Source organism: Puntigrus tetrazona, chromosome 19 (genome assembly GCF_018831695.1).
Source record: "Puntigrus tetrazona isolate hp1 chromosome 19, ASM1883169v1, whole genome shotgun sequence".
Lineage (NCBI taxonomy): Eukaryota > Metazoa > Chordata > Actinopteri > Cypriniformes > Cyprinidae > Puntigrus > Puntigrus tetrazona.
In genome coordinates, this window is record NC_056717.1 from 13,228,440 (window position 1) to 13,256,320 (window position 27,881).

At 37.5% G+C, this 27,881-nt stretch overlaps 2 protein-coding genes across 4 annotated transcripts; both read left to right on the forward strand.

Moving 5' to 3' along the window:
* The first annotated feature begins 375 nt into the window (after positions 1-375).
* LOC122324206 (programmed cell death 6 interacting protein) lies at positions 376-12,288 on the forward strand. 2 transcript variants are annotated; one of them, XM_043218473.1, is made up of 18 exons: positions 376-651; positions 2,655-2,703; positions 2,820-2,889; positions 3,866-3,993; positions 4,077-4,230; positions 4,304-4,404; positions 4,848-4,979; positions 5,104-5,326; positions 5,418-5,541; positions 6,904-7,081; positions 7,733-7,844; positions 8,035-8,204; positions 9,150-9,398; positions 9,641-9,775; positions 9,873-9,967; positions 10,051-10,171; positions 10,250-10,440; positions 11,565-12,288. In XM_043218473.1, exons 1-18 carry the CDS (start codon positions 446-448, stop codon positions 11,737-11,739), a joined length of 2,613 nt encoding a protein of 870 aa, XP_043074408.1. In that variant the 5' UTR covers positions 376-445; the 3' UTR covers positions 11,740-12,288. The 2 variants fall into 2 exon arrangements, with proteins under 2 accessions (XP_043074408.1, XP_043074409.1); XM_043218474.1 differs by having other exon boundaries at positions 4,863-4,979.
* Positions 12,289-16,858: 4,570 nt separating this feature from the next.
* Positions 16,859-27,540, forward strand: arpp21 (cAMP-regulated phosphoprotein, 21). 2 transcript variants are annotated; one of them, XM_043216933.1, is made up of 20 exons: positions 16,859-17,007; positions 19,503-19,763; positions 19,871-19,915; positions 20,577-20,645; positions 21,381-21,489; positions 22,033-22,111; positions 22,188-22,247; positions 22,333-22,470; positions 22,558-22,657; positions 22,793-22,891; positions 22,973-23,010; positions 23,273-23,329; positions 23,644-23,816; positions 24,186-24,296; positions 25,037-25,185; positions 25,470-25,550; positions 25,941-26,171; positions 26,258-26,336; positions 26,617-26,738; positions 26,834-27,540. In XM_043216933.1, the coding sequence occupies exons 2-20, from the start codon at positions 19,662-19,664 to the stop codon at positions 27,059-27,061; spliced, it is 2,070 nt and encodes a 689-aa protein (XP_043072868.1). In that variant the 5' UTR covers positions 16,859-17,007; positions 19,503-19,661; the 3' UTR covers positions 27,062-27,540. The 2 variants fall into 2 exon arrangements, with proteins under 2 accessions (XP_043072868.1, XP_043072869.1); XM_043216934.1 differs by lacking the exon at positions 24,186-24,296.
* Positions 27,541-27,881: the final 341 nt, after the last annotated feature.

Here is a 27,881-nt window from a genome sequence, read left to right on the forward strand (position 1 = left end):
CCTATATGGATCAGACTAGGGGTTTGTCACTTCCATAGAAGTCGATTCTTTATGTCCAATTCCCAGTGTTTTTATTTTTTAGCTTCAGAGTGATTTACAGGTACTGCGCACCTAATGTTCAAGTTGTGTCATGCGCAAGATTAGTTGTGTTAGCGTGAACGCAACAAGTTGAATTTACTGCATATATAGAATTTATATTATATTAAAATAATTAGTTCTACATAAGCCTCCCGTGCAAAAAAAAAGGTGGTATTCACATATTTACGGATTTAAATGTAAGGAATCAATACAGTGTAACTGAGTACGCCCGTGTGCGCATGCGCTACTTTGACAGTACATCTGACGTGATGACGCACTCCGGAGAACCAGGAAGTGCTCTGCCTTTGTTTTTGTCCGTCTGCAGTGTTCTCATTCTCCACTAGAACTGCGTTTCCACCGGGCCCAAATGGCGACGTTTATTTCTGTCCCGTTGAAGAAGTCTTCGGAGGTCGACTTAGTAAAACCGTTGTCGAAATTTGTAACGTCCACGTATCCTCCCGGCGAGGAGCAGGCGGAGTATCTCCGTGCCGTGGAAGAGCTCAATAAGCTGCGGAAAAGTGCTCTTGGGAGGCCGCTGGACAAACACGAGAGCTCGCTGGAAATCCTGCTTCGGTGAGAGCCTGACAGGACAACTCGATCGAGAAGTTTTAACGGGTCTTTATTTCCGCCGCTGGTTAAATATTGACAGCGGTGTTTTTGGTTTGGTATTCAATCTGTATGATTTAACGCTAACGCACTAAATTTCCTATTATTTTGTCTTAGCGGATAGCAGATGTCTAAAACACAGGAAGCTAGCAAAGCATTTTTTATATCGCAAAAGTCTCTGCTTTATGCACATTTGAAACTGTCTTAAAGTTTGGCTTATGTCAAGAGTTTATTGCCAGTTTCAAATACAAAACGAGAACTGGAGTTGATGTGTGAGTGTATTAATGAGCGTAGTGTCGTCTAGAATTAGTATGTGTTGTTTTAGTGGACATGTATTTAGGGCGGTATGTAGTTTAACGTTAATTCGTTAAATTCGGGCAGTTTGAGATTCTGTTCTCTGGGGAAGTGATGTGACATAAATTGAAATATATATATATATATATATATATATATATATATATATATATATATATATATATATATATATATAACTCGCATATTAATTAAGAATATTTTATAATTTTTAAAATTCGTCACACCCTGTGAGGTCATTTTAAAATAAATGACCTCTAAAATAAATGGTAATTAAAATGAGGTTAAAGTTAATTAAATTAAAATTAAATTAAAATGAGGAAATGCATAAAATGTTAAAAGGTTACAGCATCTAAACTTCACATTAATGCGTTCACGTAAGGTTTCGGGGGAAACGGGCCTGTGCGTCAACACCCATGTATCAAGCGTCACCCGGCTTCCTGGTTTGACTCAGGTGTGTCATTCAGATCGACCTCTTCAAACTTTGACTGTAGCTTAATAGTGCATCGTTCGACGCAAAGGACGGAGAAATAAATAAGTAAATGTGTTATATTCAGGTACATTCGCAAAGCAGTTTGGTCAGTTATCGTCGTCGTAGTTTTCACGTGACTCCATTACGTCATGTATCGGGGTGTACAGGTGCGAGTGACGTATTTTATTTTATTTTGCGGAGAATTTATGGCTGAGCTTCGCGCTTTGTTTTATCTGTATACCAGAAGCTGATCGTTTGCTTTGAAAGACTTGAGGAAATGGATACTTAATTTGTTAAACAAAATCGGATTTGCTGCATAATGCTTTCAGCACTTCATTAGTCTACTTTTATATCATATATATATATATATATATATATATATATATATATATATATATATATATATATATATATATATATATATATATATATATATATATATATGTGTGTATATATATATATGTGTATATATATATATATATATTTGTAAAATTGTTAGATTTTTAACTTCTATGATACCACAAGACCAAAAATATTACATTAATTTTAATAATGAGAAAAGCAACAAAACTTTTAAAATATATCTAAAACAAAAAACGGAATTATTTTCCCAGTCAGCGGTTAGATTCTGCATTTCAATTTGTGGTTTAATGTCGTTGAGTTAATGTAGCGACTGGGACTTGCGCCATCTGGAGAATGAATGAGAAGTGTGTTGCTATAGGAATCAGCTTCTTGTTTGCTGCTTTGTAGCCGTGCTCAATGGTCAAGATGAATGGCCTGCTTTGTAGCTCCTAGTTGGACTGGTGTTTGGTTTGTATGCTGGAGAGCCCCTTGGGCACACCCATCGCCGGTATTCCCTCTCGAGTCTACAGTCATGTTCTTTTTATAGTGCTGAGAGGCAAGAAATAGCAGATATAAAACATGGAGTAGAGGTTGTGGGGAAATGCTCTTCTTTCCTTCCAGGAAGGAAATGGTTTTGTGTCACTAGTTAGCTCTGTAACAGTGAGGTTGAGTAACTTCAGTAACGTCATCTGCTGCTTTTGTCAGACTGGCAGTCACATGAGAGTGCTGTCATGGCTGATTTTTTTTTTTTTTTTTTTGTATTCCATCTAAAGAAACTAAAGCGTTTTTCCTCACACTTTCCATTTTAACAGCTTTGTCCATTGTGTTTCTCTCTCCCCTTTAGATATTATGATCAGCTCTGTGCAATTGAACCCAAATTTCCTTTTACAGAGGTAACCTAAATAAATATTAACCCATTCATTTGGTTTATGACAATAATTTATTATAATAGTGTAGCGTAATTTGAGCGCATTCATAAGTCTGTAAATAATTTATCTTTTTTTTTCAGTTATGTCTGACATTTACATGGAAAGATGCTTTTGATAAAGGATCTCTTTTTGGAGGCTCAGTCAAGCTTGGTGAGTTGATAAGTGATTTAAAACTAAATAAGCACATTTCAATACAAACAAATGCACCTAGGCTGAAATGATTTTGTGTTGCATACATTGTGTTACTCATTAGTACATTTGACTGCACTACAAAAGTGCATTTATTGTCATGGTAGATGCTTTATTGCAGATAGTTGTTTAAACTATCAACTTTGTCAACTTTGAGGTTTGCATCAATAAATACTATATTTCTATCATCCATATTCAAGGAAAACATGAAGTCATTTAAAACGGAGCCAGGAACTTGCACTATGAAACTGTTTCACTTTTATTTTAAATGTTTCTTTATGAAGTTTGACATGCTGAAAACAAATATCACTTTACTTTTTGTGTATCATTAACAGTGTCTGAAGAAATATGTAATTGATTATAGAAGTTTTAAAATTGACCATACCTAAATATTTATCTCAATATTGATGCAACATGTGAAAAATAAGTCCTTAACAACTAGTTTAACAACAAAAGTTATAGTGTGAGCACATAAGTAATGTTATCTCAACATTTTCCACTAGTTATATTATTTAAACCCATGGCTCATACCTTATTTATTACTTTCTACTATGTTACCACTTAATTCACAACTTTTTTTTTTATGTAGATTTTCATTTACGTTGTTGGTGTTTTTTGTGTTGTAGACCATATGATGTATACAGGTGCATGATAAATCCCTTTTTCATTCATGTCAAATTAGTTAAATTGTGCTAAGTATTTTGTGCTAATAGTAAAATGCTTAGACAAAAAAAAACTTTATTTATATAGCACATTTTATATATACATATTTTATAGTGCTTTTTTTTTTTAAGTAAAATAAAGGTCAATTAACTAAAAAAAATAATAAACTCAGTAAAAATGTGAATAGAGTAAAAATTGAAATAGAATAGGAAAAAAGAACACAAACTGAAACACTGAGTAATGCTTCACGGTTTATACTGTTTGTGTGCTTCAGCATTGGCAAGTTTAGGTTATGAGAAGACGTGTGTGCTGTTTAATGTGGGCGCCCTGGCCAGTCAGATTGCTTCTGAGCAGAATCTCGACAATGACGAGGGACTGAAAACCGCCGCCAAATTCTACCAGGTTCGATTTTGACCTTAAGTCTTCAACAGCGCAGACAATCGTGAGGCATGTATATGTTTTAAGCATTTCCCATCTCTTTCCAGCTGGCGAGTGGTGCGTTCGCTCATATAAAGGACACAGTGCTCTCCGCACTGAATAGAGAGCCCACCATGGACATCTCCCCCGAGACGGTGGGCACGCTTAGTCAGATCATGCTCAGCCAGGCACAGGAGGTCTTCGTTCTCAAAGCCACTGCTGGTGCGTCTGTGTTTATGTTTGTGTGTTTTTTTGCTTGTAGTTGACACAGTTCTAATTGTCTTTCACCTCACAGATAAGATGAAGGACGCCATTGTCGCTAAACTTGCCAACCAGGCGGCAGATTACTACGGCGACGCTTTTAAGCAATGTCAATACAAAGAGAATCTGCCTAAGGTATGTGCAGCTTCCAGTACACACGACACGTTAGCGGGGAAGCCGATCCACTAGGGGTCACTGTGCCATCGAACTAGACACTGTTACACATTAGGCCACGATCCCCACATTCTGCATGCAGCAATCACCGTGGGTGTGTCTGTATGTGTGTGTCAAGAGATATAAGTTTCCTTGATTCCCATGTGACCGCTAGACGGCCCTCATACACAGACATGCACTCTCACAGCCTCCAGCCTTTGTTTCTTCTCCTATTGAGTGAATGCTGCATGAGCGTTGTGTGAGGATTTGGTTGGGGTTTGCTGAAGGATGCGTGCTGATTTGCTGTTCTGTTTTCTCTTCCTGCGCCCTGTGCTGTGTGTCTGTGCTCGTTTGTGGTTGCCCGTGGTGTTGGTTCGTGGTTGCCGTGGCGTTTGTGATTGCTGTGGTTGCCTCTCCCTGGTCAGTATTTTTATTTCCAGGAAGTGCTTCCCGTCCTCGCCGCCAAGCACTGCATGATGCAGGCCACTGCAGAGCTGCACCAGTCAGCCTTGGCCAATCAGAAGAAAAAATTCGGAGAGGAGATCGCTCGGCTGCAGGTGTGTTTGTCTGCGTGTGACAGACTGTTTATCTTGGGCTCACCGGTTGCTTGTTTTATTTATTCACTTTTTGAGCTTCATTAATAGGACGTTGACGTTCGGGTTTGTCGTGCGTGTCTTGCAGCACGCCACAGAGCTGGTGAAGACCGCAGCTTCTCGATACGATGAGTATGTTAATGTAAAGGACCTCTCAGATAAGATCAGTCGCGCCCTCACAGCTGCAAAGAAAGACAATGACTTCATTTATCATGACCGCGTGCCAGAGGTCAAAGACCTGGAGCACATTGGCAAAGCATCTCTGGTCAAAGCAACTGCAATCCAGACACCACTGAGCCAGAAGTTCACAGGTCAGAGCGATGCACACATGACATTTCTTTTGTTTGGACTTATTTCTTATGTGGAAAAATTCAGCTAATTGCATTATTTGTTTGTGTTTAGATCTGTTTGAGAAGATGGTGCCGATGGCAGTGCAGCAGTCAGTGAGTGCAGCCAATTCCAGGAAAGCTGACACAGTCAACAGACTGATTGGTAGCATGAGGGAAGCAACGAATCTCTGCAATGGGTCAGTGTTGCTGCGTATTTGCCTACATGAGTCCATTTATATTCCATTAACAGTCCATTAACCTGTACAGTGAGAGCTTTTACGTCTTCGCTTTTAATTGTTTTAAAGTATAGTGATTAATGAAAATTGTCATTAACCACTCACACTCATTTATTTCCAAAACCATTAGACCTTTGCTTATCTTCACAACACAAATTAAGTTTGTTTTTTTTTTTAGATTAAAAGCAAGAGCTTTCTGACCCTTCATAGGTGCAAGGTAACTGCAGTAAGGACATTGTTACAATAGCCCATGTGGCATCAGTGGTTAAAGCATAATTTTATGAAGCTACGAGAATACTTTTTGTCCTCTACTTGTAAGCAAGGCACTGCATGTTTTTTACGTTAGAATGGCAGATCCTGCGTCAGCAGCATCCCAAGTATACATTGTAGTATTTCAGTGAATGGCGGCGGAGACTCACTGGAAGATATTGTTAAATAAAGTTATTTTTATTTCCTTTGTGCATAAACAGTATTCTAGTAGCTACATTAAAGTTGAACTACTGATGTCTCACAGGCTATTTTAAGTTTCCTGCACAGTGCTGGGAAAAGTTACTTTTAAAAGTAATGCATTACAATATTGTGTTACTCCTTAAAAAAGAAACTAATTACATTACTTAGTTACTTTTTATGGAAAGCAATGCGTTACGTTACTTTTGCATTACTTTAAATATGTGAGGGCTTCATTGTTTGTTTGCTTTTAATATAAGAAGTTCTATTTACAGCAAATGTAAAAACCCTTTCAAACCAAAAAGTGTAAGACACTTTAGCAATTAAAAATAGTTTATCTAAAGTCATTTTTGCTTATTAGTATGGTTAAACTTCATATAAGGTCAGAAGCAAAGACAATGGTAAATAAAATGGGATACATTTGTTAACATATTAAATTATTGGTGGTTCGTGCCCATTTTTGCATTTCACTGTTTTTATTCATTTTGATGTATGCTATTTTTGTTTTGTTAGTTTTTTTTGCGAGTGAGAGGATTTAATGCTCATTCACATGTATTCTAGAACTACACTGTATTCACACAAACCCCCCTGACCTTGTTATTTCTCTCAGCATGGGGGCAGGAAACTTGCCGGTCAATAAATGGGAAAACAAAGTAGCTGGCATGTCGGTTGTGTTTCTGTCTGCTGGGTCAGAAAGCTCTCAGACTTCATCAAATATATCTTAACTACTGTTCTTGAGTAAACTTTCCCTTTAAGTCATGAAACAGATTTAATCTCGCACAATTTTGGATATGCTGGCTAAATGATCAGTTGTATTAGTATTTTGGGTGAATAAATAAGGCTTGGTGGTAGTGATTATTTGTTGCTGATTGGCAGGGTGTTGGCGTCTTTGAACCTGCCAGCTGCTCTAGAAGATCTGTCAGGAGATGCAGTCCCTCAGTCTATCCTTGAGAAAAGCCGTGCTATTGTTCAGCAGGGTGGCCTACAGAGTATTGAGCAGCTTATTAAAGATCTGCCCGAACTACTGCAGAGGAACCGTGAGATCCTGGATGAGGTGATGCATGTTTAGAATTACTTTCGTGCCCTTTCATAAAAAAGTACAAGATCAAAACGTCTAAGATCACTAGTAATAATGCTTCTGTTTGTGCATTTATCTAATCTAATAGACAATTCCAATTAATACTATGAATATGTCAGTTTCATTGTACCACAAAACCAATATTAAGTTGCTTGGGCAATAGCCAAAAATACATGGGTATGGGTCAAAATTATCGATTTTTCTTTTATGCCAAAAATCATTAAAATATTAAGTAAAGTTTGTGTTCCATGAAGATGTTTTGTAAATTTCCTAGCCTGAATATAACAAGACCTATTTATTGCTAAGAGCATAATTTGAACTGCTTTCAAGGCTCTTTTTTTTTTTTTTTTTTGCACCTCAGATTTCATATTTTTAGGTAGTTGTATCTCAGCTATACATTGTCCAATCATAACAAAAAAAAAATTGACACTTATGTTTTGTGGTCATGGGGCATTTGTCTTAGTCTTAATAGAATCATAAATAATTTTCAAAATATTCAAATGGTTTCGTTCCAAATTTAAATGGGGAAAAAAATATTCCAAACCTGCTGTAGATGTATATGACACCATCTGACTATGTAATTCATGCCAATTAGTATAATGAACAAAAAATGTTTTCTTATTACAGTCCTTGAAGATGTTAGATGATGAGGAAGCAACAGACAATGAACTCAGAGGCAAATTCAATCAGCGCTGGAACAGAACTCCCTCTGGAGATCTGTATAAACCACTCAGAGCAGGTATGTACACACTTCCACTCACCATTTATGCATTTAGCGAATACTTTTACCTAATTAGACGTACAGTGCATTCTAGGTGAACAGTATCAGTTTGTGAGTTTTTCATGCTCCTGACTTTAATGTTGGTAGTGTCATGCTTTCCCAGTTGAGCTACCGAAACTCAACCCTTTCTCTCTGTTTCTCCATGCAGAGGGAAATAATTTTCGCAATATACTGGACAAGGCAGTGCAGGCTGATCAGGTGGTGAGAGAGCGTTACACTGCACATTGTGAGATGATTGCTTTGCTCTGTAAGCCAGAGAATGAGCTCAGTGCCGCCATACCGTCTGCCAACCCTGCCAAGACTCTGCAGGGCAGTGAGGTAAGTGTGTTGTGTTTATTAACTAAAAGTATCAAAAAATATTCAAAAAAGACAGGAAAAAATAAATAAGTCATGGCACGATACACACATGTCACGGTTCAATGCGGTTTCAGTACAGCAGGGAAAAAAAACAACAACAAATACTATGTTTGTTTGTTTTTATTTTGAACAGACAGTAGTACAAATAAAACAAAAATCGACCTAGATGTGAAAATACAAAATATTGTTTACATAATGTTATTTATAATCTGCAGCACATATACATACAAGGAATAAATTATTGAAATATATTGTATTTAGTTAAAATATAAACAAGGGGATTAAAAGCCTATATATGCTGGTTTTCAGTTCATTTTTGTGATATGTTTAATTTGTTCTGAAAGAAAGGAAACTCAAATGGCAGAAAACAATGTCCTGTCTGTTTTTGTTTGTTTTATAAGAGCACAATGAAGCTAACAAATAAAAGCAGACATTCATACAGCAATGTATTATTAAAGGAACATTTTTTGGAAATGGGCTCATTCTCCAACTCCAAGATAATTATTTGAGTTGTACAATTTATTTTAATCCATTCAGCCATTCTCCGGGTCTGGCGATAGCACTTTTAGCATAGCTTAGCATAGATCAGTGATCATTATTATACCGGAATGAGAGTATAATTCCTAGTCATATCGGCCTACAAAAATTTAATTCTGGAGACTGGAAATTTTCCTTAAATAGGTTTTAAATGGGTAAAATATCTAAACTATTTTTTTAGCAGATACGTACATCGCAAATTTGATATTACAGAATATTTGGATTTGTGCCAAATGAGAGATCTATTAAAGCACTTATAATATTAATATTGATATTGATATTAATATATATTAGTGTTGACCCAGTCAGACTGACCCTGCCCAAACCCTCATGCTGTTCTTCAGTCCAGAATTGTTCTCTTCGATGCAGGTGGTAAACGTGTTGAGAGCTCAGCTGGCTCAGCTGGATGAGGTGAAGAGGGAACGGGAAGTTCTGGAGGGAGAGGTGAAGTCTGTGACTTTTGATATGACGGCAAAGTTCCTTACAGCACTGGCTCAAGATGGTGCTATTAACGAAGAGGTTCTGACCACCAGTGAGATAGACACTCGTTACGGCTCTCACACGCAACGTGTTCAGCAGAATTTGCGCAGACAGGAAGAACTGCTGTCACAGATACAGGTGCACACACAAACTCACGCCTAAGCAACATTTTGCAAATATTTCAGCAAAGAATTACTAAGCCACAGTCACAGTATTCTAATCGGATTTTATCAGATAAAGATTTAAGGCATTGAAACAGCCCTGCAAAGGCTCAGTTATGAAATTGGATGCATCATCATAAATTTAAATAACAAATAACATTTTTCTCATAATCTGTTATATAATTGTTGCGCAATTTTTTACTTTTTTCCTCCTCTCAGGTGTCTCATCAGGAGTTTTCAGTACTCAAGCAGTCCAACTCTGAGGCTAATAACAGAGAGGAGGTCTTGAAGAAGCTCGCCTCAGCCCACGATAGCTACATTGAGATCAGCTCCAATATCAAAGAGGGCACTAAAGTAACTCATGCACTAATATTAGTTCTGCACGCATGTATAATCTATAAGATATCACTCAGCTGTCTCATTCTCTTTTCTTTACCTCCTCCTCTTTCAGTTCTACAACGATCTGACAGAAATCCTCTTAAAGTTTCAAAATAAGTGCAGCGACATTGTCTTCGCTCGCAAAACGGAGAGGGATGAATTGCTCAAGTATGTAATTCAGCAGTGTGCACAGTCATAATTGTTTCGGATGGCTCTGATTGGCTTAAATTCTGTGACTGTTTGATTGACAGGGAGCTACAGCAGAGCATCGCTCGTGAGCCGAGCGCTCCTTCATTCAACGTCCCATCATACCAGTCCAACACTCCTGTTCCTGCCCCAGGAGGTCCGACCCCTGCCCCCAGGACTGTGTTTGTGAGTCTGCAGACTGATGGCTTCTAAAAATAAAGTCCTTGTCTGCAGGAAATAGTCTTATTTATATTTCTTTTCCAGACCCAGCAGCAGCCTCAGGCTAAACCCCAGCCGCCAGCCAGACCGCCACCGCCTAACGTCACTCCTCTGGCGGCCAGTACTTCAGCTCCCGTCAGTACTCCAGTGGCTCCCAGCAGCACTAATCCCCCACCTGTTGCACCACCCTCACAGGCTCAAGGACCACCCTACCCAACTTATCAAGGCTACCCGGGGTAAATAAAGTCCTTCACAAGTACCCATCCCCTCAAAGCTATATGCATATAACGGTCCATAGTATGGTTAAATTCACAGTATTATTCATAAAATATCAAAAAGTAAATGGATGACCAATCGAATAGGCACTTTGAATCACTTTTTGATGAAAATGGCGAAGCCAGAATGTACTAATCCAAGGCTTGAGAAATGCTGGTTGTAATTGTTTCATTTAATTTTTGCCAAGTATTCAACTAAACTTATTCTTAAATATATTAAATTCTGCAAAATATTGTACTTACAGTTGTATATCATGGTTCTCAACCTTGCATTCTTCTGCTAGTGAAGATAGAACACAAAAACAAGTTATGGTTGCTGTATTAATCTGGTTCTTTAATCAAACAAGGCAGAATCGTTCCATTTGAATAGCTCCACCTTATGAAAACACGCCCCCACTTTTTCATGTCACTTTGCTTGTTTAAACGAGTTTTTTTTTTTTTTTTTTTTTTAGAAGGGTGTCAAGAATTCATAACTTTTATAAAGAATATCTCTGGTTTTGAGATTTTTACTCTTTTTTTTAACTTTAGGGATCTTATCTATGCACTAACAGCTTGTAATACTCCAAAGAGAAAGGAACATTTGAAATCGCATCATATAACCCCTTTAAATGACAATATTTCAACAGCTGAGCCAAGAATTTCCACTTAGGTAGTACTAATACTAAACTTTCCTGTTTTATTCATAATAATTCTGATGGTTTTTCATGCAGTGGTTGTTTATCTGATTTATTTTTTATTTTATTATTTTCTGCCTGATGGAGTGATGATAAATGAGAGACCCCACGTTCTCTCTGTAAAAATCTTTAATATGCCGACCGAACCTGGTTTTATCCAATGTTTAGATTTCTGTCTTTGAATTGTTTTCATTTTAGTGAATATTTTATTATTATTATTTTTTTTTTAGGTAATTTCCTTTTATTGGGGGAAAAATAAATAAATAAAAAAAAATTCTGAAAACATTTTACTAACAATATCCTAATGTACCCTGATTAGTCCGCTAGGTAAGTATGGTAATATCAGTTAAAATGTTTACCCAGTTCAACTTAAAACGTAATTTTGTTGTTTTGCTCTTCTTTTTCACTCAGGTATTACCAGATGCCGATGGCTTATAACCCCTATGCGTATGGGCAGTTTAATATGCCATACATGCCCTATCAGGCCCAGGGGCAGGCTGGATACCCTGGAGCCCCTCCTGCACAGCAGCCCTACCCCTATCCTCAACAACCACCACAGCAACAGCCCTACTACCCCCAGCAGTAGAGCATACCTCTATCTCCTACAGCCACACTCATTCCTGTAAACTAGCACTCCTCTTACTGCACTCAACTATTAACACTCACTCTTGCTCTCTACTTAACATCTGGCTTTATCTGGCTCCGCCTCCTCTTTGTGGGTGGATATTTAGGCCAGTGTTCACAAAGCAGGTGTGCTCATCGAGGGAAGATCTGATCTCTGTCTCTCTCTCTCTCTCTCTCTTTCTCTCTGTCTTACCCTCTAGCCCAAAGTGAAGCTGCTGGCTGCCTGCCACTGCTTATATCTTATTTTTGTAATGAATACTGACATATAATCTAATGCAAGAGATGTTGATTTCTTACCTTGATGATGATGATTTAATTGCTGAGAGAAAGACCACGGTTCTGTCTTACTGTAACCCTAGTTGTATTATTATACCTCCTTCTGTTCGGTCTACAATCATCGCTTCGGGAAAGGAACAGTTACACAGCTTAGAGAATGGATTCGTCACTAAAAATAGTTCATTTTTTTGTGTTTCTATTGTTTTCATGTGATTAAAACCTGTCTGATATTAAATGGTCTTTTTATTCCCTTTCTATGCATGGTACTTTGAGCCTGTAGGCGTACTTTCAGCATTTTTGGTCGTTGTCAACGACTCTCTGCATCGTTTTGCGCTCGTTCGGTGCCAAATACAACAGCTGAGCAGATTGAGTTCAGATTAATAGGCTGGGCTATGAGCATGACTGCAAGTCTGACTGTCACCACACATGAATTCAAGTGTGTTTGTTCGATAATTATTCCCATGCTATTTTTGTCTTGAAAGAGCCATGCTGAGCCGACTGTCTCCATGGATACAGATGGAGGAGGATGTTTTTTTTTTTTCACGTGCGGATAGATGAATGTTTATCGAGGTATCAGAGTGTTTTGATTATGTAAGGATGTTTTCTTTAGGCCATAACACAAACTGTGTTCACATACACTCGAGCTGTGCATTGTTGTTTGATAAGTGTCATTTGCCTTCAACAGTGCATTATTGGATAGTGACGTAACGTCATCGTCACCTGGTCAGCTGCAAAAGCATATTGTGTGCTTAAAAGAGAATACATGACTGTAACTACAGTCAAGACCTTTTGAGCTATAAATGACGTTTAAGACTGACACACACATATTAGATAATGTAATTAACACCACTGGCATCAAGCCTCCTCAGCTGTTGGCTCTTACTGACAAGCATTCAATTGCCCTTCACTTCCGGAAATAGTTTTGCATTACGATCTAGCTTGATAATAGGGCTGGGATTTGACAGATCTCCTGATTTGTATCAATTTTAAATGCTTTGGAATTTTGATTTGATTCATGACCCATTCGTTAGGTCATATTTCAGTTATGTGCATTTTTGCATATGAGATAAAAATGTTCTTAGCTAATGCTTTACTATATACTATATACAGGATACATTCCAACTTGATATTTATATATATATATATATTTAACAGCTGCAACCTCAAGTGAAGTAAATTACATTTTTGTGTAAATCTGTTACTAATAATATGTAAAATGTAAAAACCAAAAAAAAAAAAAAAAAAAACATGGATGAACTATATTTTTTTTTATTCCAGGGGAGCATATGAAGTTTGTTTCATTATAATGACTGTTTCCTAGTTATTTTAATGGGGCCGCTGGTTGTGCTGTATGGTATTGATCAAATATAAATAGCGACATTTACAAGTGAGTAGTAGACTTGATAATATGATAATATTATTGACTGATAATATGTCCGCATAACCTAACGCCACACACACAGTGATTCGTTGCATTCATACTCCACAGCAGAGGGCGCCCTCGCACAGAAAGCCCACAACGGACGCTCATAGAAGTAATAAAACTGGTAATAAGAAATGTTTTGTAGTATGAAACATGACGAGAATCAGCACACGTTACAGCAGCATATGGTTTATCTCCGTTCTTAAAACCATCTCATGTATTTTCATAAGGCCAATATATATTATTTATATTGCACTGTTGATTGACATAACCTAAAAAATAAGAATCCGTTCTCAAGAGCACATTATGCTGTGTTCACGCCGTGTCGAAATTACCGTAATTCCGAGATGACAGCACGTGACATTTTACTCATAGCTCCCATGTTGGCGGACTCAGAAATAGCGCCAAAATTAATCTGGCATGGGTCACGTGGTACATCTGTCACTGGTCCAACTCGGAATGGAGCACCTGAGGGCTTTGACCTTGATAGTGTTGCTATAGAAACGCATAATGAAACGTGTTGTCATCTCTTAATTACGACGTGTCGTGAATGCAGCTTTATTACAAACACAGTTTGTAATACTACTTTGACACTGTACTAAACTAAACAAGGTTAGGATGTTATTTTCAGTTTAGTGTAATTGCTTCTTTTGTATGTTTTGGTGTGTGTTTTTGGTAAAAAGAAAACAGCGATGAATTTGGTTGGTACTTTTACATTTTTAAGATTTCTGTACGTATCAAGATATATTTTTATTGCGAGTTTTTGAGGTCTTGATGAACCTGTAGTGAAAAATCTGACACTGTGTCAGCCCTAGGTTTGTTTTTGGACCGCTAAGACAATAGAAAGTTGTGTTTCTTGCTACTGTTTCAAAATACACTGCCTTGTAGTTTAATCAAATTAAATTCAAAATAGTAAAATACCATTTACCATCTTGGCATAGCAGAGGAATCGTCATGCCTAACCACGAGTCATTCTGCATGTATTTATTGTTAGTCAGATTGTTAACATTGCTGCTGACGTGTTTACATATACTTGAAGGGGACAGAAATAACTTAAGATGGATCATGGCTATTCATTGTATTCACGATTAACCCGCTGAAAGCTGATTTCCTGTTAACGCTTAATTTCCCGAACTCTTTTGACCTCAACCAATCAAACTGACAAAAAGCAGGTGTGAAATTCTCCCTATGCGTGTTTACCGTAAGAGAACTGTTCTATGCTGATGATGAGAGATTTATTGAGCGAGACAGGTGTGTGTGTGTAGGCAAGTGTATAAATATCAATGCATTTAGGAGTTGTTGACACACTGCCAGATCTTCTGACCTTTGACCCGCAGAGATGAATCCACGATGACGCAAGAGACAGACATTAGTGAAAGCCGAGAGTGCAAGAGATGGCTCTATTTGCATGTGTGTCTGTGTGTCGTTCAAGTTAAGTAAAGGGAATGCTTTGAAGTGCCCTGCCATCGATTGACCTCGCACTGTAGCCAGGCATACTGGGACATTATAAACAAGTGTATTCCCGGCAGGTGCACGTCAGGACATTTCATCCTCAAGAGCACAAGTCCAAGATGCTTGTGTAGTGAATATGGCTGAGTTCTTTAAACATCCATGTTTATGTAATGTAACAACTCATCCAGAAATCAGATTTTTCACATACCCTCTGCATGAGAACAGACTCAAAAAATTCAATTAACTTTATGACCCTTTAAAAGCATGGAGTCGGCACGCTTTACGATAATTTAAGGTAGTCTATATTAATTTTACATATATATTATTAATGTTTTCTCAGTTACTTATATTGCTTTGCTTATGCACCAAAAAAATATTGTGAAGTAAATTTCACAATAAGACATTTGAGATGGAAACATGTTCCAATAATCTTTGCTCAGAATTTTCTTTACAAGAAAAATCTTTTCACAATGTGTCTATCATAGAGACCAGCTGATCTAAAAACATGAGCAGATGGACTATAGGGGCAAAAAAAAAGTGCGTACAGTGCATTAATTATTTTATGGTAATAAGACTTAAAAAATTATTCAGACAGATGGATAAATATATTAACGATTCCTACTTCATAATCAGTGGCTTTACCACACTAGCTATTTACTTCCATAGCATTTTTTTCCCATTCGTTCAGAATATATCTGGTGTTCAACAGAAAAAGAAATTTATAGGATCAGTAATTTTATGTAAGTACATTTTTATTGGTAGTTAATTCAATATGATTGAAGGATTAACTGAATACTGGAAGGCTAATAATTGCCAATACAAAATTGGGCTCTTCTATGAGAAAAATGCATTGATTATTTAGGTTCTTCTACTTGATCAGTCCTGCATACTGTCTCCCACTCGGTCCTGTCAGCTGCACAATGGCAGAAGCTCTGCCCACCTTCCCCACAAAACAAACACAGGCAGAACAAAACAAGCAGGCCACTGAGGGAAAATAGAGAAACAATATGCTTTATTGCATGCTGTAAGATTACTCATAAACATAAAGACAAGTTGTTTTGTCTGGGTGCGTTTGTGCTGGTATTTACTGGGTACCAAATGTCCCACAAGTGTATTAATACCAGTACGTTTTGACCTTGGGGGTACATTTTTAGGTCCCCATAAGGAAACAAATGTATAAATCTTACAGAACGAAGTGTTTTGAAAATCTGTAACATAATGTTATATTTTTTTGTTAAGGTTGAGTCTGTTTCACCTTCTTTTTCTATGAGTTGTCTTTATAGAACATCTCTCTTATTCTCTGAAAAGGCAAATCCATATGGCAGAAAGAGGCACCATGCAGCTGTGAAGTCTAGTTGCGGTATATGCACTCATAAGTGTGTGTGTGTGTGTGTGTGTGTGTGTGTGTGTGTGTGTGTGTGTGTGTGTGTGTGTGTGTGTGTGCGCGCGCGTCTCATTGTGAGTGTCGCATAATCTTTTCATCTAACAGGTGCTCATTGCTGTGTTCGGTGGGTTCCCTTTGTGTGCTTTTGCACGAATTCACAATATGTTAGCATCAGTAGAAGAGAATATTAAACAGCTTAGCTGCGCTGAAATATGGATTTATCGTTAAATAAGCATATAGCCTACCTTTAAAAATGTGACCATTCCTATACAGTTCTTACAATGTGTGGAGACGCCTTCAGGGTTTTACAGTTCGGGTAATAATTGCAATAGCCTAACTGTTGCATTCTTTGCATAAGGACAGTTTCACAATATGAATCGGTTTTAATTTCGTCAGTGTCTCAGACGTGTTATTTTATACTGTCGTTTTTAATTTTGCCTAATTATCGTTGGAGGTGGGTGTCTGGAATTCTTTCGCTCAAAGGCTCTCTCGGTGCCTGCGTGTTTTTGTGAGCGCGCAGTGATTGCCAGGAAGAGGCTGAGCTCGCGAGCGCGCGCGCGTATTTAATTGAGTGTGTTGCGTGAGTCCGCACGCGCCGTGCTGTCACAAACAGAAGATGTTTGACAAGCTCGTCCGAGACGCACGCGCTCATTTCTAACCGTTTCACTTGTTTGCTCCGGTCGCGTTGAATAAAGGTAAGTTGGTTGTCTCTTGTGCTTTTGCTCTTAATTACAATGAATTCTGTCGTAATGGTGTCTATGTTTTATAGCGAGGCGTGTTGTTTTGAGCCTTCGATTATATGTAACGATACTGCTCTCAGGCAAGATTTAGTCAGCATGACCACAAAAATAATACTGCACTACAAGGACGCCTGTGTCTGATTCATTCTGGTATTAACAGCAAGTTTAAACAAGTTTGTGTTGACCAAAAAAAAACCCCAAAAACTCTCAAGCTTGATTTCTACGCTATTTCTATGAAGAATTGTTCTGTTGCTATATAGTGTAATGTAGGGCTCAGGGTCGTTTGACAAAAGAGCAATGGAAGCGCGAGATCTAGGTTCGTTTTTAGAAAGCACAGCTGCTGTTCCTGCGTCGTCTCCGTGTGCGTCAGTGACAGCAGTCTGAGATCCCCAAACAGCCGCTCCAAATATAACCCGTGCCAGACTGTGCCCGGAATGCGACGTAGTGGTGGAAACCGAAGCCCGTCTCGGCTGCTGCACCTTCATCCTGGACACATCGCATCCTTGTACAAAGATGTTTGCGCTATTCCGCAGCGCGCGCGCGCTCGCTCGCGTCTGTGCGCGCAGGAGATGGGCTGTGTGCACGCAACTTTCACGCACGCTTTAATTTTCACAAGAATTACTGTGGAAATGCCAGATAGAAGACTTTATTAAATCTAGTTATAGCTATTGGATTAAACCGGATTTGCTTATTGCCAAACACTGTCGTGAAAATGCATTTTGGCACGTAGTTTAAAAAAAAAGGACGATTCAATTAAGCAAGGTACAGCACTGATACATTTCGCTGTTGCTTTAAATAGTAGTTCTGCAAACAAGTGACTTAGATTAATATTGAACAGCTTAACGTAACGTTTCTGACATGACTAGTAAGTTTTGTATGATTCTTTTCTATGAAAAAAATAGATCCTCATGAAGCCAAACATCCAAAAAGTGGAGCAGAGCGGTTTTCCTTCTCTGTTCATAGTCTTTTAATTATTCCGCTAAAAATCCACTCCGCGTTTTTCCTAACGATCCATTATTATCAATTATAAATGTAGCCTATATTGCGATATTTTGTGTTTATATGCATTAAAAAAATTTACGCCAAAGCATAATAGCACCATAGTAAAAAATAAATATATACCCTTATAAATATACTATTTTTGCTTTTATAGTGCCTTACACTGTGTTTGAAAAAGGCGCATTCAGGGTGATGTCATAGAAGAAGCATTTTTGTTTCTGTACAGTTCTTCCCTTTTTTCCCCTTTGATGTAAAGAACTTTTGTGCAATGGAAAGGATCTGTATTTTTATATAATATTTATGCAGAAACTGTGGTGGCCAAGTAAATTTATGCAAGGCTTGATCAGTGGCCAAAAACCCAGACCAATTGCAGCGTATCAGATGTTAGATGCATGTTAGATGGCATATCACAATTATTTAGCATCTAAGTTTTGGGCCACCTGTTTGATAACCCAGAGACCTTGACAAAGATGCCAAGAGCTACTGCGGTGTCTGTGTGTGTGGAGGCGTATGGCTTAACGCTGGTGAAAGTGAGTCAGTGACTCAGTGGTCAGACACGAAGACAAGTTCAAACACGATAAGAGCGATGACATAAGACTGAAGGATGCTCTCTATCCAAACCGAGCTTGTGTGTATGTGTGCTTTCCATTCGGGGAGCCGTCATTCTGGGAATATAATTTACAGCACCTGCCCGTGCTATGAAAGGAGTTGCGCATAACGCACGCACAGAAATCCACGTTTGCAAACGGACTCGTCGCTGCAGACCTCTTACACGCATTGGTCTTTTTATCCAAATCTGCATGTTGCTGAAGAAACCTGTGCTTCTCAGCTGGTTTGGATTTAGTGTCTTCTGTTAACACTGTAAACACTGACACAGCATAGTCCCAGAAGCTTTTATTTTACAGAATTAAACAAAGATGTTAAGAACAATCATGAATGCATTAATATTACTAAACATTTCATGCTTTTGATTTTTATGGTTTGGGCATTTAGGTTTTAATTATGTAAAAAGGCCTTGTTAAAAATGAATATTTCCAGTTACCTGGTGTAGTTTTGTTTATATTAAATTCTTTCTATGCTGGTATCTGTCTAGTTTTTCTTCAGATGAAAGATGAGTTTGCACCAAAATATAATTTCACACACATTTAAATTAACATGGGAGTAATTTTCCCCTTAGTTTTAAACATTGATAAGCCTATTTATTTTGCTTTCGCTACTACACAATTTTGTGGTTATATTAAACTTATGAATAAGAAAATAGATATCTCCTTGTTGATGATTCTTGTTTGGAGGGTTAATAAGTTTACAAAATTGAGCTTTTTTGAAATTAAATAATCATTTGATTATTTAAGTAAACCTTGCCTAGAGCTCAAAGTAAGTGAATGTTTACAGATCTGAAAATATGTGAAAACATATCACACAAAGATGTTTTTTTTTTTTCTCTCCTTTAGTGAATAAGAATCTGTCTAGACATTTGTCCTGGCAAGAGAAGAGAGGAAAAGAACAAAGAAAAAAGAAGAAATCTTGTTTTGGTATTGATTGGCTTGGATGGTCATGGGGGATATGGTGGCCTATGACTGATATGACCTTTTGAATCTGAAAATTTCAAGATGTCAGAAACGGGACGATCCGAAAATATTCCAGAATGCACTACGGAGGAGACTTCACCTCCTTGTACCACAGACACAGAGGACTGTCATCTATCCAGCCAGGTGATGATATAGATTCAACAACTTCCGTCAAATTCACTCTGCTTGTTTCATTTCCTCCTATCGTTTTCTTTTTATCCTGTTTATTTTTTTCCTCTTTCTTTGAGCAGATAAAATCAGATGATAACCGTGGACAACTCAAGAAGAAACCGAAGGTAGGATTGCAATTGAATCTAATCATTGAAGCAGCCTCCCTATAGAGCATTCATTTCATTTATGAGTTTATTTTCCTTTCTAGCTTGCCAGACGTTTATGTTAGATTGATGTGGCTATACTCGGCAGAATATTGCTTTCTGAATCATTCTCTCTCTTCAGTGGGTAAATGCCGTTTGCTACTGACTGCTTAACCTCAACGGTTATGTGTCTCAGTCCAAACACCATTAGTAAACATTGCATTCACTCCCCTGATAGTACAAAGTTACCCAACTCCATAATATAAATCACATCAAGAGCTTTTAGACAGTCTGGGACCAGATCCAAATAGTTTAAAAATAGCGTAGTTACACTTTTCACCCTGTAGTGTTGATCCATTGATCTAGAAATGCAATACAATTAAAACCATTCCTGCTGATGCGTTTACAAAATGAAACTAGTAATGTATTTAAAATCATATTTATAAATGACAATATGTCTTATCAGGTTAGTATTTCAACTACCATACAATAAAAGCCAGCATATAAGAATAATCTTTTTGTGTCCAATATACAGTACGGTACCGTGAAAGTAGCAATAATGTACACTAAGAACACACTTCACTAGAAAAATGTGTTTCTCTTCAATAATAGGTGATTAAATGAATGTGTTTGTTTGTTAAAGGCTAAAGGAAAATTAGTTCGGAGCACAGCTGTGTGTGATGAGTCTTTATCCACTGAGGAGAACAGCAAGGTAAGAATCGTGCATTAACTAAAGACACATTTACAATCTTCCATTCACCTTTATATGTGATTTACATAGTCTAGTAGATAGATAGGACAGTGTAAAAATAAGTTTTCTAATGGTATTTTCTTCAATCAGTTTATACTACGGAGCTGATGAATGCCTGAATCTGATTGGCTGATGAACTTTCGAAGGTGTGCAGATATTTTCAGGGATATTTCGCCCAAACGATTTCTATTATTTAAAAGATCTTACAACTTTTAACTTTCTCATTCTGTATGATTTATAAGCTTTTGTACCCATGGGGACCTCAGTTTAAGTCCCCACCATGACACGAGTCCCCATTAGTGTGTGTATTCAGGTTTAAGTCCCCACGAGTGTATATATAAACCAAACCACACACTCATAATTTAGTTATTAAGTTAAGTCAGACTGCATTAGTCTGCTATCAACAGTTCAAGCCTCCGTTACTAGACCTAAAATGACGTTTTGGAATTAAGGAATTGGATGAGATGTGAAAGAAATAATTCTACTCACAGTAGTGTAAGTACAAAAACCGGACAAATGCCTTGAAATATATCATCTGATTGATGTCTTGAAGTGCGGCAAACGTAGTATAAGTGGAGTAATTGACTCCAAGTCAATTATTCGTTACAGATTTAGTCCCCCAATCCTGAATATGAATTACGTGTTTTTTTTCACATGTTTAAAGTAAATCATAGAGATTGTTCTGTCTTGTTCTAGGAAAAGGAGAGCAAGACAACTGTATCTAGTAACCATGGTGACAGTCCTGCCTGCAGTGAGGGGGAAGAGGAGACAAGCGTCACATCCAAAAAAACAAGTTTATCTAAAGGTAGTATGGATTCATGTGTGTTATGTTTGCACACAATATGTGCACATAAAATAGACACATTTTATCTAGGGCTACGAAAAAATAATGCACCAATTTCTGAAATTTATGTCGCATGCTAAACATATTCAAAAGTAAAGCTTAAAAAAAAGGCTTCAGAATGAATATATTTAATAATTTAAAATATACTTCCTTTCTGTTGATTTTTAATTTGAGGATATACCATACTGTTCAATGGTTTAGGGTTTGGTAAGATTTTTAATGCTTTTGAAAGTTGTGAAAGTTTCTAATGCGATCTATTGTGAAAATTATTATTACAATTTATAATCAGTATTGCTGTTTTCAGTTATAATATAATGTTACTTCACATTTTTATTTTTTACTACTGTAACTTTTAATATTATGTGCAAATATGAGAAATTAATTTATATATGTGTATAATACAGGATATATACACATACACACATGCACTTTTTCTAGTCCTTATTTCAACTTCTTTCCTGTATTTGTGTAAGAGAAATATAATTCTATGCATGTATCTTTTAGAGCCCAGTCTGGAGTACACCGACTCCACAGGCATTGATCTGGAGGAGTTTTTAATCACTACTTTGAAAAGCAGTCCCAGGTGGGTAAAAGTTTGAAAATATCTCTTCATTCTCCTCCTTCTGTTTCTGCTAAGTCAGTTTATTTTTGGATTTCAGGGATAGACTGATGCTTCTAAAACTCGAGCAAGACATGACTGACTTTATGACAGACAACAGGTATTGTTTCATGCGTGTCTTTCATGCTTTTGAGATCGACGTGCTTGTAATGTGATATAATGTGCCTCTTTTTTTCTCTCTCTAGTTCCTATAAAAGATTCCCTCAGATGTCCTCGTATCACAGGATGCTGGTCCACAGGGTTGCCGCTTATTTTGGACTGGAACACAATGTGGATCACAGTGGAAAAGCTGTTATCATCAACAAGACCTGCAATTCCAGAATGTATGTGTCTGTTACAGAGATATATATGTATGTATGTATGTATGTGTGTGTGTGTATGTGTACATTTGATGATATAATGTATTTTAGACCAGAACATCGGTTTGCTGAACATGTTCAGGAGGATAAAACAGAGGAAAGAAGATCAATACTGAAGAGAGACACCAGTCAGGAGAAAGAAGACAGTCAGGTTTAGACAAATATACACTTTACTGACCCCGCACATTACCACTAGTGTACAAAAGAGCTAACAATTGCTCGTCTAATAGCTCTGATCTTTCCGTCTGCTTAATTTGTGTCTGCATGTCTCCTGTTTTTTTTATAGCTGAGGATTCCATCTCTTAAAGAACAAATGAGGAGTAAGTCAATAGAAGAGAGAGAGGAGGAGTACCAGAAAGTCAGAGAACGCATATTCTCACAGGATGTAAGAAAACGCCTACTTAAAACGCACATACAGTAGTACATTAAAGCTTGGCCTCTGATTTTGTGCTCTTTTATTTTTCAGTCCACTTGTCTTTCTCAGAGTGTTTATATTGAGACCAGGTAAAAAACATTTTTAGCAATAAATATGTAATGCATGTTATATTCATTATATGAATGTTTCAAAATAACTGTAAAATAATTTTACATCATTTGATATTTTAATGGTTTATTATATAATGCTTGTTTTGACTGTTTGCCAATCTAGTTAGTTCATATCTGCCAAGATAAAAAAGATTGTGAATAAAAACAAGTAGTTTGTAAACTGGGTAATTTGTTTAAATTTAAATATGTAATTTTACCTGATTTTTCTATCTGTTTACAGAGGTCTAGATGACAGCAGTATTCTCAGTGAGACCCAGAGAAGACGGCAGCTATTTAGGTGAGAAGTGACTTTTCTTCATCCTCTGAAGAGATGAACAGACAGTGTTCTCTGATAGGCTGAGCTTTTCTGGTTGGCTTAAAAGTGCTCCCCTGACTCAAGGGCTGTCAGAAACACAGGTGTTATTTCTGATGACATCCATTTCAGAAATATTAGGGACATTTTAAGTGCGGTAATCCCCAACGCAACATCAACATTGTTTCTCTCCTCTTATTTCCGTGATAATGTGAAAACTCAATGCAAATATATTTAATATTAAAGTGAAGTCTTTTAGCAAAAGTTAGGCACAAAACCTGTTTCTGCCATCCCAACAGGGGTAACAGGGACGGTTCGGGGCGGCTATCCGGCAGCAGGCAGAGCAGCTTCGAGCTGGACTCTCATTGGAATGACCCTCGTCCTTGGAGCAGCACAGATTCTGACAGCCCGACATGGACGTCTAAATCTGCACACACTCGTTCAGACAGCAGCTCCAAACTCTGCAAACCAGGTGCAAAAATAACACCAGCCATCACTGCCCCTGTCAGAAAATATATATAAGGCTACAAAGACAGCCTGTTAACCGAAGAGCTAGTTATTTAGAGTGAGGCTTAGAAGTCTAATGAAAAAGCTTTTATTTTATACTCCTCTCAAATCTAGCACAAATTCTAGATCAAATTAGCATTAAATTGAAATGTTCTGCTGAATGTAAAAAAAAAACAAACTTAAATGAACTCCAACCAGATCCTGCTCTCTAACATGATTTGAGTCATATGACCAATGTCATAAATATCCTTATTTGATTAGTGACCTTGAAAAAGTACAGTATCCCTCATAATGTTTCTGACCCGCCATCGTTTCTGTCTGATCGATCAAACAGTGTCTGAGTCAGCTCTGTCATACGCTCCACCCAACAGCAGCCCTGCTTACATTATTGTTCCTGCTGAGTCATCTATACCTCCTGGGAGCATCTTATTAAATCCACATACAGGTACACACATACACTCTCCCACACAACACTACACACTCACAGTTCCCTGAGTAGAAGCTGACTCGCTGGTTGAAAATGACTGTAATGGCTCGTTTTCACTGAGCGGTACGGTTTGGTACGGTACACAATTGTGTCCATTTCCATTGTGAATGGTACCAAAATAGCGAATAATACGTAGCACTTTTTGGTAGCCTTCCGTAAGGGTACCTAGCACAGCAAAGGGTACCAAAAGGGTGGAGCTAGGATCATCTAGAATCATCACTTTTGCGCGATACATCTGGATCCTCTTCACTTGTTCCCTCTGCTGTCCAGAGTTTTTACTGGTTCTTTACTGATTAAACATGAGATATAACCTTACCTAAAACGAACTGTATTTAACAGGTATTCATGGTCTCATGCATCTTTTATTTGTTCCTGGTCATATAGTTTATCTAAGCACAAAGTTATATTTCACTTTGTGTATTTATTTTGAACTTGACCGTAGCGCACTGACTTTGCTTTTGTCTTTTATTTCCCCTTAGACCTCTTATATTATTCTATTATTGTTCATTCAAACTTGTGCTTATTGTAACACTTTATCGTCGATCGCTACGTTCCATCATACATCACGCCTATCAAGTAAGGGTACCGATGGCAGTGGAAACGCAAGCTGGTTTACTGTACTGACCCGTACCGCTCATTAGTCCACACACACAATCACCACATACTCTTTCTCATTCAATTATGGATATTTTCTTTAGGGCAGCCATTTCTAAATCCTGATGGAACTCCAGCTGTTTACAACCCACCAGTGAGTCAGAAGCCATGTAACCAGTTTAACCCAGTACAGTCACAAGCCCCGCCCCCTCCACCTCAGCAGCAGCCAGTAGCAAGCCATGGTGTCCCACAGGTAAATAAAACATATAGTGGTGACTAGTGGTGCATAATAGTGCTTATCTGATTTTTATTTAATTATTATGTATTCATTTTATTTATGTGGGATATTAATTTATTCATACTCATTTACCCTATTTTCACAATTACTTTTGTTTTCATCTAATTTAATTCACTTTAGCACTTAACATATAACTGTTAATCTTTATCAAATCTCAGAATGTCTGTCTATTTCTTATTGTGCACATTATCAGTCTTTATCAACAAAATTCACAGTGTGCCCTCTCATTTCTGGTTTAGGTTCAGTACTCTTCTGTGACATACCTTCCACCTCAGCAGTTAAACATTTCTACCTCCCAGCAACACCAAATAGAACAGACTGTGAGTGAAACCAAGTATTAATAATGTCTAGTTATCTCATTTATATTATGACGTGTACAAAATATTTACTATATACACCACCATGTAACAGTTTTGAGGATGCCTTAAACTGCTGTGTCCGTAAGGTCATTTGTAACATTGTAAAAAAAAAAAATCAAATTTGAATAAATCATGTTATTTTGCAATTTCTATTAAATTAATCCTAAAATAACATGACACTTAAGAATGGAGTAATGACTGCTAAATTACTAATTTAAAAGTTATTTAAATCGTAAAAATATTTCACAATGTTACTGTATTTTTGATCAAATACATGCAGCTCTAATGGGCATAAGAAATTTTTTTTAACATAATGCACATGTACATGACAAGCCTATTTCGGATTCTTAGAGGGAAGACGCTGCTGCTAAGTTTGGTCACATGACCTTGAGTCACCAGTCATCATCAGGGGATCTTCCAGATATGTCCTCGTTCTACATACAAGGAGCTCCTCCCACACAGAGCTATGCTCCGCCCCACCACAGTTACGCTCCGTCTCACAATTCAGACAGCTATATTACACCTGGACTTACACTGGCTCCTCCTACAGCCCCGCCCCCCCTGAGTCAGCAGAGCAGCCAGGTACTTCATCATAAATGAATAATGAGATACGATGTAATGTCATACTGTATGTCTAATTATGAGTCAACTCTGGTCTCCCCTCTTAGGTTTCAGTGTATAGTTACCCTGTTCAGTGTCCCAGTGCATCTCAGCAATACGCAGCAGCCAGTTACAACACACAAACAGGTACACGTGAAGCCCCTCTGGATGTTTTACGCCTGAATCTCACAGTAGCAGGGGAGGGGGCCGTTACACTGTAAGAGATGGTGGCACTGGTCTCACAGTGAACCGGTCTCTTTTCCTGCTATTCACTTCAACTTTCTTGTTATTGTTATATAAGTGTTGCGTGTTCGTGCATAAAAATACATTAATAAATAACCTTTTAGCATATGTGGCATTACTTGACTGTCACTTTAAGTCCATTATACAGTATACAATTAATAAAACCTCACACTTTTTTAAACAGTATGGGCAGGCGGGCCTGTCATGTCAAACCAACAAGGCTGCCCTGGCATGATGGGAAGTCAGATTCTACCCCAAACACAGCAAGGCATTGTGGGACCTTACCCATCCGTATCCTCCTATCAGGTACTGATGCAAGGAAAAAACATAACTCCACGAAATGTCAGTCAGAATTCTGAATTATTAAATGTATGTATATGCGCTTTCTCTCTTGTAACAAGGTACCTCAGCAGCAGCAGCAGCAACAACAACAACAGTCCTATCCTGCAATGCTGGTGTCAGGACAAGGTGGGCAGGCACAGTGTTTGGTGCCCTCTGCTGGAGTTCAAGTATACTGCAGCTCTATGGCCCCTTCTTCACCTCCACCACTCAATATGATGGGGGTCTCCTTCCAGTCAAGTAGCTGCAAAAATGGCTGTAGCGTTAATCAGAACCAGTGCTGGTACTAAAGACACTATATAGTGTTATGAATTCATCATATGCATTCAGTATTTGTAGCTTGACAATAATTGTTCTCTACAGTCTGTAGCACTCGAGTCTGACGATAGCATCCATCAGATTCAAATTTTTCTACGTTTTGAACTTTATTTTACATGGACATCAGTAGCATCATGTTTAAATTGCTATTAGAGCATAATTTATACTATTTATATTATTACTTGTGTTTTGCCTAATATGGATAAAATGTTATATTTGAATAGTATATAATACTATATTTATCTTGTTTATAGAGGGCTATATTACATACATTGGTAATGAAACTAGATTAAATGTTTTCCGTTATAAAAACAGTATGTCAACTGTTTTAAAACAGATTTTGGCTTGTTTGTTTGTTTGTTTTACAGAATTTTATTAGGATGTAACATTTGACCAGACTGAACAATAACCTAAGTGGCATTTCTTAAATATATGGCCTTTTAAGTGGAAATGTGTTTGTCTTCTTTTTTTTCAGTTTTACTGAAATTCATAATATGGTCAGCTGATGTTCTCATAGGCAGTTAATTGTGGTGTTGATTTTGCAATCAGGGAAATGAAACAAAATGTATTTTGATTACATTTAAAATGCAGATTCAAGGGTGTATGCGTGGATTTATAGATATAGAGTTTATAAGAACTCAATATAACGCCCTCTGTTGCTTATAAGAGAGCACTACAATAAGGTATTCATTTAAAATTAATTGTGACTCATTCAGACAGAATTGATTGTTTTATTGAAAAGATTCGAACAAGAACGATTCATCCGCAAATCGAACATCGCTATTTATCACG

Bases quoted from the DNA above. Each gene is read 5' to 3' on its own strand.
- LOC122324206 (XM_043218473.1), top strand. From the start codon at position 446: ATGGCGACGTTTATTTCTGTCCCGTTGAAGAAGTCTTCGGAGGTCGAC. The intron at 652-2,654 runs GTGAGAGCCTGA...TCTCCCCTTTAG, and splicing joins TCGCTGGAAATCCTGCTTCG to ATATTATGATCAGCTCTGTG. The intron at 2,704-2,819 runs GTAACCTAAATA...TTTTTTTTTCAG, and splicing joins CCAAATTTCCTTTTACAGAG to TTATGTCTGACATTTACATG.
- arpp21 (XM_043216933.1), top strand. From the start codon at position 19,662: ATGTCAGAAACGGGACGATCCGAAAATATTCCAGAATGCACTACGGAG. The intron at 22,471-22,557 runs GTATGTGTCTGT...AATGTATTTTAG, and splicing joins AAGACCTGCAATTCCAGAAT to ACCAGAACATCGGTTTGCTG. The intron at 23,011-23,272 runs GTAAAAAACATT...ATCTGTTTACAG, and splicing joins AGTGTTTATATTGAGACCAG to AGGTCTAGATGACAGCAGTA.